Source organism: Cetorhinus maximus, chromosome 3 (genome assembly GCF_964194155.1).
Source record: "Cetorhinus maximus chromosome 3, sCetMax3.hap1.1, whole genome shotgun sequence".
Taxonomy (NCBI): Eukaryota; Metazoa; Chordata; class Chondrichthyes; order Lamniformes; family Cetorhinidae; genus Cetorhinus; species Cetorhinus maximus.
This window is the reverse complement of record NC_135881.1, coordinates 153,544,783-153,558,669: the sequence shown is the minus strand read 5'-3', so window position 1 is coordinate 153,558,669 and position 13,887 is coordinate 153,544,783. Positions and strand designations below refer to the sequence as shown.

Sequence of the window (13,887 nt, the reverse complement as noted above, 5' to 3'; positions counted from 1 at the left end):
CCATAACAGAAGAAAATTGATTGCCCATTTTTGTAAAAATACGCTACATAGAAACTCGATTTATAATTTGATGAAAATGTTTCTATCATGTGTTGGTAGGGCTTGAAACTAAGCAGTTGCGTACAGGCACTGGTGTAGGAAATTTTGAGGTGCAGGGTCTCTAAGAAAATGTGTTGGCCATATCATTTTTAAATCTACTATTAAAACATTGTTTTCCTATGTATTAATCATTTTAGTCCCCATACATCAGTAAAACTATGCTTTTTAAATGAAAAATGTTAGTGCCAGTAGGCATTTTATTTCGAGCCATATAGTATTTTGAAATATTAGTCTTGAGCAAAGCTAGAATTTCATTATGCAGCAGTTTAATTATTTAATTCAATCCTATTAAAAGCATGAATTACAGAAGACTTTATTTATCACTGAAAAAAGAGACATGTTGAAGCTTTTCACCTTGCACTCATCAGGACACTTTCATGTCCACTGGATGCCCTCTATGTCCCCGTAGTGCCAAATCATGCAGCAGATGGCATATGTGATCGACCAGTTCCCTGTCTTCGGCGACACTGGTTCTCAGTCATCTGCAGGAATGACAGGCGCCACCTGTAGACCCTGGGTCTAGTGAGGCGTCTACGAGTGATGGCTCACTGTGGATCTTCAGCTGCATGCGCAGCAGGATGTCGCCCATTCACCTTGAGGGAGGTGCTATTCCCTTTGTTGAGCCAGGCAGCTCCACCGCTCTCTTCTTCCACTTCTCTGGTCTCTATAAGCCTGAGGCATACAGCTAACTCATCAGGTTCCATGACCCTGATGTTCTCATCCTGCAAAACCCAAGAGAGAGATGAGTGAGTTAGGATATGTGTCCTAAGAACCTCTCTTGGTTAAGCCTGAAGGCCCCTTCACGCATGCAGGAGAGTGCTGGCCACCATTTTGATGGCCAGTGTGTCGTGCGCTCATTGGCTGTCCGAAACCCCATCCACCTCTGTCCCACTCCATCCCACCAATGGTGGAGGCAGCCTCTTGACTGCCACACCCTGTCTGTGATGACCTTGACTGGCGTCCTCTGGAATGCCCTGGCTTGGGGTGCCCCGGCTTGCTTTTGGGGCCCTGCAGTATGACAGTGGCACTCTCCTCAGCCTGTGGAGCTGAGTTGGTGGAGTCACAGGAAGAGGGAATTTGGATGGGTTGGGTGTTGGCCCTGGGGTGTGCACCTGCTGATCCTCCTCCCTGTTTGTACCTGAGGGCACCTGGCTGACCTCTTGAGGATAAGGGGAAGCTGGAGTGAGATTGAGCTGCCCCACGCCCCTCTCGCGTTGACACTGTTGGAGGCCAACTATGGCATTAGCAATGGAGTTCATCCCGCACAGCAGTGCAGGACTGATATCCTGGACCAACGTCTCCATGGTGGCCGCCATGCTATTAGTGTTGACTTTGGTGTGTTGGCATGCGGATGCTATCACCTCAGCCTTAAGGCGGACGGACTCCTCCGTTGCGGCATGCAATCTGAGGAGTGAAGTGGACATTTCTTCCTCATGTTGCTGAGCTTGCCTTTGCAGCTCCAGCAACTGATGTATGACCAAGTCCAGAGGCTCCTCATGTGACTCGGACTCAGCAGATTTCTGTCCTCTAGCAGTCCTCCGGGTGCCGGAAACATGGGAAGTCCCTGCCACCACTTGCTGTGGATCAGACAGTGTGAAGTGCTCACCAGATTGTGACCCTGTTACTCTAAAACTAAGACTCCCCCAAGGTGTGTGTCTCTGCGCTTGTGGTGGGTGTGGGTGAGTGCTTTGACATGTTTTCAATGAGAGCGTCATCAGATCCTTCTTCCGAGGTTTCTTCAGGGCTTGATTTGAAGACCTGGGTTGTGGACCTCCTCGGCTGCTTCCCAGATGTGCCTGTGAAAGCAAGGAGAGACAATTAGTGCATGGCAAGTGACTGCGTGATAGGGGAAGTGACTCACAACATGGTTCACCGATGGATGTTGCATTGCTGGGTCCTCACGTGGTTGAACACCGCTGACCTCGCCGTCAGCCCAGGAATGCTCCAGATTGTTGCTGGCCAGCTGGACGACTCTATTTTCAAAGTCTGTGAGGACCTTGATGTCAAGCATTCCTTCAGCAGTCTGTAATCTTTCTCTTTTGTTGTGTGCCAGCTTGTCCTGCATGAATATGGATGGAGAGTGTAAGCAGGATGCCTGCCAGGCCAGCTGATAAGGATGCCTGGCATGTGTGGGCGGTGAGTGGTACCATGGATGGGATGAGGACACAAATCCTCAGGTCAGACGAAGATGTGTGCGAGAGTGTGAATGATGATGTCCCTTGAACTGGCAGTGAGTGACATCCTTGTGAATGTGTGATGGGCTTGAATGTATGAATTGAGAGTGATGAGAAGGGTGACACGAGGAGATCATTCATCCTCTTTTGGCACTGGATGACTATGTTCTTTTGCAGGGCGTTGGCACTGACCACAGCTGCCACCGCTTCCCATGCTGGATTGGTGACCTTGCTTGCTCGTCTTTACCCAGAGCGGAGGTAGAGGACTTCAAGGCGGGCCTCCACTGTGTCCAATAGGTGCCTGAGGGAAGCGTCACTAAATTTGGGGGCAGCATGTTTCCTCCCTTTGGCAGCCATGACTTTCCAGCAGCTTTTGATGCCTTAGAGAGAGCTAGCTCTGTGTAGGGGCGCCCTTTAAATATGGCGCCCGGATTACTGAAGGCCTGAGGTGACAGTGGGGTGGGTGAATCAGAAGCCGCCCTGCTAGCGATCCGGCGTGTTTCCCAAGAATGCATTATTAATGAGGAGGGACGTGCTGAGAATGGGACGATACAGTGTGAAAAGCTGCCATTGCAGCCCGCGGGTAATATGCCCTTTTTCCCGCTCGCTGCCGCACTTTGTGCAAATCTGGGACGATTCCACCCTAAGTCTTCTACGGTAAAGACAGGCACAAAATATTGTTCAAAGCCCCTGCCATTTCCTTGTTTTCCATTATTAATTCCCCAGACTCGGTCTTTGGAGGACCAACGCTAGCTTTAGTTACTCTTTTCCTATTTAAATACTCATAGAAATTCATGGTAATAATTTTATATTACTAACTAGCTTTCACTCATACTCTACTTTCTCCCTCTTTTTTTTAGTCGTTCTTTGCTGGTTTTTAAAATCTAACCTACCACAAATCTTTGCAGATTTGTACAATGTTTCTTTTAATTTGATGCAATCCTTTCCTTATTTAGCTACGAATGATGCATTACCAAAGAGTCTTTCTTTCTCACTGGGATAAATATTTGCTGAGTTATTAAATATCTCCTTAAAAGTCTGCGCTGCATCTCTACTGTCCTACCTTTTAACCTAGTTTCCCAGTTCACTTTAGCCAGCTCTGCCTTCATACCCTTATAGTTAGCTTTATTTAGGTGTAAACACTTTTCTCCCCTTCAAACTGAAGGTAAAATTCTATCATGTTATGATTGCTGTCGCCTAGAGGCTCCTTTTCCGGGAGGTTATTGACTAATTCTGTCTCATTGCACATTATCAGATCTAGAAAAGCCTGTTCCCTGGTTGGCTTTAGAATGTACTGCTCTAAGAAATTGCCCCGAATACACTCCATTGATTCATTTTCCAGGCTACCTTTGCTAACCTGATTTACCCTATTTACATGTTGATTAAAGTGATTATTGCGGTACCTTTCTGACCTTTCTTCCTGTATGCTCTGTCCCTGTAAGTACTCTTAGGGGGCCTATAAACCACTCCCACAAGTGACCTCTTACCTTTCCTATTTCTTATATCTACCCAAACTGATTCTCCTGATCTTGTTCTTTCAATCTAAGGTCATCTCTCAATAGCGTACTAATGACTCAATTAACAGAGCTACCTCACGACCTTTTCCTAGGTTCTTGTCCCTTCAAAATTTCAAATACCCTTCAATATTCAGGTGGTCCCAGCCTTGTTCTCCTTGCAACCATGTCTCTGACTTCTACCATGTCATACTCCTATCAGTGCTAACGATTCACCATTTTATTACAAATGCTGCACGCATTCAGACGCAGAACCTTTAACTTTTTTACCATTTTTGCAGCCCCTGGCCTTATCTGTTGATGCACTCCTAAGTTTTGCACGCTCTGTCCCTTGCTGCCACTGTCCCTTGGTTATCGTTAACCAAATTACTACCCTGCTCTATTACATGTTTCCCTTTGTTTACCACATCTCCTTTCTCATGACCTCTTTCCGCCACTGTTTAGTTTAAAGCCCTGTCTACCGCCCTAGGTATCTGACTTGGCATAATACTGGTCTCCGCAGATGAAGGCTGTTCCAACGGCACAGTTCCGACTTTCCCCAGTACTGGTGCCAGTGCCCCATGAATCGAAACCCATTTCTCCCACATCAGTCTTTGATAATAATCCAGAAATTATTACTGCTTGAGTCCTGCTTTTTCTTTAGCCCTTAGCTGCTCGTACTCCTTATGTAGAACTTCTTTCCTACCCCTATGCTGTTGGTACCCAAATGGACCATGACAACTGGATCCTTCCCCCTCCCACTGCAAGTCCCTCGCCAACCCTGAGCAGATGTCCTGAACCCTGGCACCGGGCAGACAGCGCAGTCTCCTGGATTCTCGCTCATGCCATGGTCAGTTCGCTCATCCACCTTTTAGCCCCCTCTCTTATCTATGCAGTATATGAAGTGTTGTACCAACAGCTTGTGCCTGTTGGACAGGAGAGTAGAGTTGAGGCCAAGATCAGATCAGCCATAATCTTATTGAATGGCAGGGTAGTCCCAAGGGGCCATATAACTTACTCCTATTTCTTATGTTCATGGATTTGATGTTCTTATGACGTGTTCACTTTGGCATGTATTTTATTTCTTTCCTTCAACTGATTTTAAAGTTAATGCTATGAAAGTGAAGGATGTCCTTTTTCACAAAAATGTCTCTTGATGCATCGATATAGAACCAAAATTGTGTGCTTTGGTGTTTGTACCTTCTAAGCAAGCTTTTCTTAAGTTTCTTCAAAACAAATTTCAGAACTTTTATAACCCTAGTTAATTTATAGACTTGGATATATCTTTAAACTTTAAATGAACAAATAGAACAATTAATGATTGTTGAATCTGCTAAAATCTTTTTTCTTACTTTTGCTGAAGCAAATGTATGTCATAATATTAGTGAACAAAATTGTATGTTCCTTCCTACAATATCTGTGTGTGTTTCAGTTTCAGAAAAGAAATTGCCAAATTTCTCACTGAGTATGCCAGAGCTCCAAAAGCATTGAATCCAGAGCACGTAAGAAATATCAGTGCTTTGTTTTGCCTTTCATATTTAATTACCTCTTCAGGTTGTATTTTTGTTTAGTGATGGGTAATTACACTTGACTTGGAATCTTACTTATCCCCTAAGAAGACATTTCAGTGAAATGAGGATGGGATTGAAGTTACTAGGGCTGGGATTTGGTGATTTCTTCACATTGTTGTTGTTTTATCCTTTAATATATTGGGGTCAAAAGTGCTGGCTGACAAATCTGTATTAAGAATCTGTAGTTTTAACTTCACTATCTGTCTGGAAATGCACAGTATGTTTCCTGATGGTCGATGGTGAGTTAGTTCTGTGTTGCCCTCGCTCATTGCTGGTGCAGTGTGTTTTTCCACCCTAGCAGACTTCATAGATTGCAATTCTTTTCAATTCGCACAGGTTCATGTTTTTCTGCTGAATTAGTTTTCTCCTGTTATGGTGCTGTTCAATAGCTGAAATAAAGCAATGGATTTTATTGCTAAGACTAGCTTGTAGCTAGTTTTTGTTCTGTCGGAACTTCTCTTACCATATTTTTTTCCATGCCAGGTGGTGGCTGAGCAATATCAGAGGGCAAAGCAAATGGTGACACTGTTTACTAAAATAAAACATTCTGCAGTTTCTGTTTTGGACAGAACAAGAAAATGGTACTGTTAATTCTTATCTGTAGAGGTGCAATTTTGTTCCATGGCTATCATGGCAGAGGTACATAGTCAAACAAAATTAAAATGATCCTTATCTTATTTTACTGTCAGGGTGCATAAATTGTTTTTTAATTTGTTCTTGGGATGTGAGCATTGCTGGCAAGACCAGCAATTACTGTCCATCCTTAATTCTTGATAAATCAACCCCTTCATCCCCAGGAATCAGCCTAGTGAATCTCTTTTGAACTGCCTCCAATGCCAGTCTGTCCATTCTTAAATGCGGGGACCAAAATTGTACACAGTACACCAGGTGTGGCCTCACCAACACCCTGTACAGTTGCAACAAGACTATTGTATTTTTAAACTCCAACCCCCTAGCGCTACAGGCCAAAATTCAATTTTCCTTCTTAATTGCGCTGCACCTGCATGCTAACTTTTTTGTGCTTCATGCACAAGAACACCCATATCCCTCTGTGCTGCATTTTTTTGGAGTCTCTCTTTATTTAAATAATAGTCTGCCTTTTGATTCTTCCTACCAGAGTGCATGACCTCACACTCTTCTACATTAAGCTCCATCTGCCAAGTTTTTGCCCACCCACTCAACCTATCTGTATCCTCTTGCAGGTTCCTTATGCCCTCATCACAACATGCCCTCCCACCTATTTTTGTATCATCAGCAAATTTGGATACATTACACCCTACCCTTTCCTCCAAGTCATTAATATAGATAGTAAATAATTAAGGCCCTAGGACTGATCCTTGTGGCACTCCACTAGTTACGTACTTCCAACCTGAGAAAGACCATTTAATCCCAAATCTCTGTCTTCTGTGTGTTAACCAATCCTCAATCCATGCTAAAACATTACCCCAAGTACCGTGAGCTCCTATCTTGTGCAATAACCTTTTATGTGGCACCTTATCGAACGCCTTCTGGAAATCCAAATACACTATATCTACTGGTTTCCCTTTATCAACTCTGCTTATCATATCCTCAAAGAAGATGGTTGCAAATGCTTCAGCCTTGTTTTGTGTATGTACCTTTTGGGCTCTGCTATCATTAAGGATGGGGATGTTTTTGGAGCCCCTTCCACCAAATTAGTTGTTTTGTTGTCCATCACCATTAACGACTGGATGTGCAGGACTGCAGAGCTTTGATCTGATCCTGTAATTGGGGGATTATTTAGCTCTGTCTATTGCAGGCTGTTTCTGCTGTTAAGAATGCATGTAGCCCTGTCTTTGCACTTGTTAAATTAAATTCAAAGTAATGAGACAGGGCCTTGAATTTGAAGCCCAAGGCTTTACTTGAACTTGCCTTTAAATGGGAAATTTTGAACTTTTCAGCTGCGTTACCAGATAGGTACTAGGCAGCAGCAGCATCCTTCCATCTACGAAAGATGACGGACACCGAGCAGACAAATCCATTTCAGATGGGGTGCTTTCATATGACGCACCTTTGCTGATGGCTGAAAAGGCCAATCCTTGAGAGGCAGGCCCTGCCACAAGTGCCACACATGAAGCTACCAGGTGTTGTGGGTTATTGTTTTTGGCCTTGGCGCCTGTTGCCAAGCCACTGGTCATATGGTGCATGCCTGCCCACAGGAGGTGGTGCCATTTCCCTCTTTTGTTAGCTAGTGACTTGCAGGTGTGATAATGGATGTCCTACTTACCATCTGGCTCTGGCTACCTCACCAAACAGAAGGCCCTTAGGTGTGCGACCCTTTTCCATCCTGCGGACATGCCCAAGCCAATGAAGCCGTTTCTTTGAGTGCTAACAAACCTGGGAGCTCTGCCTTTGAGAGGACTGCAGCATTTGAGATTTTATCTTGCCAGGCTATACCCATAATCGCTGCAGACAGCGAAGATGGAAATTGTTGAACTTCTTGATAGCTGTAAGTGTCCCCTGGTTCACAGTCGTACAGCAAAGTGCTAAGAACAACAGGCCTTAAAAACCATCAGTCAGCTTGATGTTATTCCATGCGTGTTTCATGAGTTGGCCAATGGTGATAACTGCTTTCCCTGTGCGTGTATCAAATTCTACGCTGTATCTAAACGATTTGTTTTGTCCCTGAACTTCTTTCAACTGTTAAGTGTGCATGATTGTAAAGAAGTCTTGTTCACGTTGACATGCCCTGTAAGTGTAGGGTGTTTTTAGAGAATATTTTGAAATAAATAACATCAGACACGGTAAATTAATGTCTCTTGCCAAACATAGATTTTTTTTAACTACTGGCTTTGACTTCATTTTCTGTGTTTTTTAGATTGTGGTTATGAATGGAAGTTGTTCCATCTTTGCTGCACTCTCTATGGTTTTATTTGACCCTGGAGGTAAATGCAGTCATTATTTTTATTTTGCTTAACTTTTTTTGACTCGAGTAAAACTAATTTTCTTTTTTTAAGATGGCTACCTGATTCCAACTCCATATTTTGGTGGTGTGAACCCAGATATGTGGCTGTATGGAGAAGTGCAAGCTGTGCATGTACCTTTGGATAGTAAGGTATATGAATGAGATGTTTCCCCTAATTTTTATTTTTAATTTAAAATTGCAATGGGTAGACTAAGATTTTTTTAAATGTTTATTTCTAGATGTCAGAAGGTGAAAGCTTTCCCTTTCAGCTAACAGTGAAAAAACTTGAAGCAGCTATGCAGAAAGCAAAGGTGCAGGTATGCTTAAAATGTTTTAGGAAGAAAGAAAGGCTTGCATTTGTATTATATTTATTTCACAATCTCGGGATGATCCAAAGCGCTTCACAGCCAGTTAAGTACTTTTGAAGTGTAGTCACTGTTGTAATGTAGGAAACGTAGCAACCGATTTGTGCACAACTCACTCCCAGAAAAAGTAGTGTGATAATGACCAGATAATTTGCTTTTGTGATGTTGATTTGAGGGATAAATTTTGGCCAGAACAAGGGATTAATTCCCCTGCTCTTCTTTGAAATAGTACCATGCAATTTTTACATCTGCCTAAGAGGGCAGATGGAGGACTTGGTTTGTCTTATTTGAAAGATAACACCTCTGACAGTGCCACTGGAGTGTCAGCCCATGTATTTGTCCTTGAATTTCTGGAGTGAGACATGAACCAACCCACAACCTTCTAACTCAGGCGAAAGTGCTACACACTGAGCCATGGCGGATGTAGTTATGTGTTTATGCCAGTAATGTTTCATGGCTATAGGTGTACAATAAAGTAGTACATTAGAATATTCAGGAGCTTGATTATACAGTGCAACTAATTGCTATACAAAAATGTTGGTATGAGCACAATTGGCAATGAAGCAGGGCTGAAAGCTTTAACACTAAATTATTATTGCATATATGTTAATACCTTTCCATTTTCTGTCCATTGCTTAAACATCAGACACACAAAAAGCAGATTTTTTTAACCATTGTAGGCAAACTGCGTCTCATGAGCAAAATGTATAATTGACCATGGTACTTACAGTCAATGGTAAGATGTGAAAAATTATTAGTTCATAGTTTTGTGTACCAAGTAAGCAACACGACAAAATCAACTGTTTTGTGCCTGGGAATCTCTATCCTAAGCTCATCAAGTTCACTTTCGCTATCCTTTTGATTGACTGTTTTATGCCTTTTTTCTTTAGTTTCAATTTTATCCTCACCTCTTTATGTATCCAGGATATCTCATTCTTGGCTAGTTTATACTTTTTAGTAGGATATATTTCCCACTTGAGCTTGTATTTAAATATGACTGACTGCACTACCTTTTTCAATATATTTGCCTCGTTTACCACCCTTAGCTGCAAGCTCATTCCCTCATAGATTTGATTTTCTCTAATGTATTACTTTGTTATTTTATTATCTATATCCCCCTCACTCATTATCTTAATCTTATTCATATTGTAATCGCTACTTATTTCCCTTAGCTGGTCCATTTATTTTCACATTACTAGGTTTAACTGTGCTTCCTCACTTGTTGGGTTTATTTGGGTCACAAACCAGTCTTGTATATGTTGTTAAAACTCCATTTTCTTCTCCCCTTTCACTGCTTGCCAGTTTAGGGGTGGTTGAAATCCTTCATAATCATGAAATGAGTAATTCAGAATCATAGATTTGTTGCCCACTTTGTTTCCATTATTTGCCTGTCTGGAGTATACCCCTAATAGTGTGACTGATCCCTCCATATTCTCTATTTATCTCAATACATTAAAGTGTACAATACTTAACTTCCAATCCAGCCGTCTTTGCGGCCTTATGACCGTTATTCCTATTATGTCTATTTTCTCATTTCCAAATTATGTCTCCAATTGCCCCGTTTCATTGCTGATGCTCTGCAGCAGTGTGCTGGCAAATTAATATGCTTTTATTTTTTGTTATTATTTTCACAGAATTACAGAATCTCACAGTGCAGAAGAGGCCCTTCGGCCCATCGAGTCTGCACCGACACGTGAGAAACACCTGACCTACCTACCTAATCCCATTTACCAGCACTTGGCCCATAGCCTTGAATGTTATGACGTGCCAAGTGCTCATACAGGTACTTTTTAAAGGATGTGAGGCAACCCGCCTCCACCACCCTCTCAGGCAGCGCATTCCAAACTGTCACCACCCTCTGGGTAAAAAAGTTTTTCCTCACATCCCCCCAAACCTCCTGCCTCTCACCTTGAACTTATGTCCCCTCGTGACTGACCCTTCAACTAAGGTGAACAGCTGCTCCCAATCCACCCTGTCCATGCCCCTCATAATCTTGTACACCTCGATCAGGTCGCCCCTCAGTCTTCTCTGCTCCAACGAAAACAGCCCAAGTCTATCCAACCTCTCTTCATAACTTAAAAGTTTCATCTCAGGCAACATCCTGGTGAATCTCCTCTGTGCCCCCTCCAGTGCAATCACATTCTTCCTATAATGTGGCAACCAGAACTGCACACAGTACTCCAGCTGTGGCCTCACCAAGGTTCTATACAACTCCAACATGACCTCCCTACTTTTGTAATCTATGCCTCAATTGATAAAGGCAAGTGTCCCATATGCCTTCTTCACCACCCCACTAACATGCTCCTCCGCTTTCAGAGATCTGTGGTCCCTTTGTTCCTCAGTACTTCCTAGTGTCATGCCTTTCATTGAATACTTCCTTGTCAAATTACTCCTTCCAAAGTGTATCATCTCACACTTTTCAGGTTTAAATTCCATCTGCCACTTATCTACCCATTTGACCATCCCATCTATATCTTCCTGTAGCCCAAGACACTCAACCTCACTGTTAACCACCCGGCCAATCTTTGTGTCATCCGCAAACTTACTAATCCTACCCCCCACATAGTCATCTATGTCATTTATATAAATGATAAATAATAAGGGACCCAGCGCAGATCCTTGTGGTACGCCACTGGACACTGGCTTCCAGTCACTAATGCAGCCTTCTGTCATCACCCTCTGTCTCCTACAACTAAGCCAATTTTGAATCCACCTTATCAAATTACCCTGTATCCCATGTGCATTTGCCTTCTTTATAAGTCTCCCATGTGGGACCTTGTCAAAGGCTTTGCTGAAATCCATAAAAACTACACCAACTGCACTATCCTCATCTGCACACCTGGTCACCTCCTCAAAAAATTCAATCAAATTTGTTAGGCATGACCTCCCTCTGACAAAGCCATGCTGACTATCCCTGGTCAAACCTTGCCTCTCCAAGTGGAGGTAGATTCTCTCCTTCAGAATTTTCTCCAATACTTTCCCTACCACTGACGTGAGACTCACCGGCCTGTAGTTCCTTGGCTTATCTCTACAACCCTTCTTAATTCGCGGAACCACATTATCTGTTCTCCAGTCCTCTGGCCCCCTCGCCCGTGGCCAGAGAGGAATTAAAAATTTGGGTCAGAGCCCCTGCGATCTCCTCCCTTGCCTCCCTCAGCAACTTTATTTTTGTCAGGTGTTTTATTATTTCCTACAACTTTGTTCCTGAGTATTTGTTACCTTTATATTTTTTGTGCTGTGACCTTGCTTTAATCTCTACTTTTTTTGTCTTTACTATTATTTCTATTTGATTCCTGAATACATTTGTCATTTGAAACTAATGGATGCTGAGAGTAGAATAAAGAGCAAATATTTCTTTCTCTTTTTTTTGGTCCCCAATTATCATGAATGAGAAATGCCAACCTCCTAGTTGTCTATCAACACCCTGGGGGGTTCCCAGGTTGACCAGATACTGACTGGATCAGCTATATAAAAACTGTGGTTACAAGAGCAGGTTAGAGACTGGGAATTCTGCAGTGAGTAATTTGCCTCCTGGCTCCCTAAAGCCTCTCCACCTACAAGGCACAAGTCAGGAGTGTGGTGGAATACTCTCCGTTTGACAGGATGAGTGTAGCACCAACCACACTCAAGAAGCTCAACATCATCCAGGGGACAGCAGCCAGCTTGATTGGTACCCCATCCACCACCCTAAATGTGCATTCCCTCCACCACCAACTTGTGGCAGCAGTATGTACCACCTACAAGATGCACTGCCGCAACTCACCAAGGCTCCTTTGTCAGCACCTTCCAAACCTATGACCTCTCATGGGAACACCACTACTTGCAGATTCCACTCCAAGCCACACACTTTCCTGGCTTGGAACTATTTTGCTGTTCATACACTGTCGCTGGGTCAAAATCTTCGAATTTCCTTCCTAACAGCACTGTGGGTGTACCTACACCACATGGACTGCAGCAGTTCAAGAAGGTGGCTCACCACCACTTTCTCAGGTCATTTAGGGATAGGCAACAAATGCTGGCCTGGCCAGCAATGCACATATATTTTCACAAATAAAAAAATACTTTTCATAAATGGCCACTTAATGTGGAATTGTTTAGGTTCATCATCTTTTGTCTCCTTCCCTCCCTGGGAAGAATACCTTGCTTTATCTGGAGAATCTGATAATCCAGGCGTAAACCTACACTCTACGTTTTCATGGTGCTGGATTTTGGCACAGGATGTGCACTACATTTCTGCTTTCTGCGCCTTGCAGCTGCCTTTATTGGTGGGAAAATTGCATATCTTTTATACAACCAAGCTAATTCAAATTGCAGAAAAAGAATGTTGCATTATTGTTTGTATAATTTTAAAAATATACAAATGAAATGCTTTATTAATTTATGAAGACCTCTGTCCCTTTTTTCATATGGTCATTGTAACTTTCAGCTCTGTTTTATATGTATGCAATTGTTGCTGTTGTAAATTGTTGTTTACCAAGGCTTTTTTCTAAAAGAGAGTGTGTGACCTTTTGAAGTAAAATTTTGCAGCTAGTTACAAATTCCACAGCACAATCTCAATTGTGTTATTTTTAAAAAAAAACAGCAGTAAGAAACTGTCCAGCTCAGGCCAAATATTAGTTTGCGTTTAGTGTCAAAGCTATATAAGCTTTGATACAAGCTGATCTGATTTTTACTGAGTAGATTCAAATGGATGTTGATAATTGGAATTTATTTTACTTTAATACCAGGTATTTTCCCTGAGTAAGGATGTTTATTCATTTGAATTCAGGCATTTTTGTTTTCTGTCGAGTTCTTTTCCCAAATTACTGAAAGATGATTTTTGTTTTTGTTCTGAATTTCATTTCAACAAAGCTGTTAGGCGAACAAAAGAACGGAGCACTGGAGTCAATATCTCCATTACCTTTTAAGTATCTCTGTTTAAAAAGCTGTCGTGCATATCCTTTCTAAAATAATAACTATATCCTTTTAAGTACAAGTTTGAATTAAATCAAAAGCAATTTGCTAGTGCATTAAGACCTAATAAAACATCAACTTTGGGCATATATTTTTATTAACATTAATTAACTTTTTCCTTCATTTGACATGTCCCTGTTTGTTGCTGAATTGGTCTTTTTAACAGAATTTACTTTATTTAAAGAATCCTGATATGATGGAAATAGCTAGAGTAAACAAAAACCTTAATAACAATCTACAATTTTTTCAAAGGAGTAGGAGTTAAAGGTACCCTGGAAGAACATTGTTGGTAACATCTTAATTTTTTTT

The 13,887-nt window shown here is 42.2% G+C and overlaps 1 protein-coding gene across 4 annotated transcripts in view; it reads left to right on the top strand.

Moving 5' to 3' along the window:
* LOC144678971 (1-aminocyclopropane-1-carboxylate synthase-like protein 1) overlaps positions 1–13,887 on the top strand; it is a 50,599-nt gene that overhangs the window by 12,841 nt on the left and 23,871 nt on the right. For 3 of the 4 annotated variants that reach the window (XM_078539115.1, XM_078539114.1, XM_078539113.1), the window contains exons 4-7: positions 5,199–5,268; positions 8,174–8,240; positions 8,313–8,410; positions 8,500–8,577. In XM_078539115.1, the coding sequence (XP_078395241.1) occupies positions 5,199–5,268; positions 8,174–8,240; positions 8,313–8,410; positions 8,500–8,577 (313 nt within the window). Of the gene's footprint in view, positions 1–5,198; positions 5,269–8,173; positions 8,241–8,312; positions 8,411–8,499; positions 8,578–12,760; positions 12,891–13,887 lie in introns of those variants that run through there. The other variant, XM_078539116.1, reaches the window with a different exon arrangement.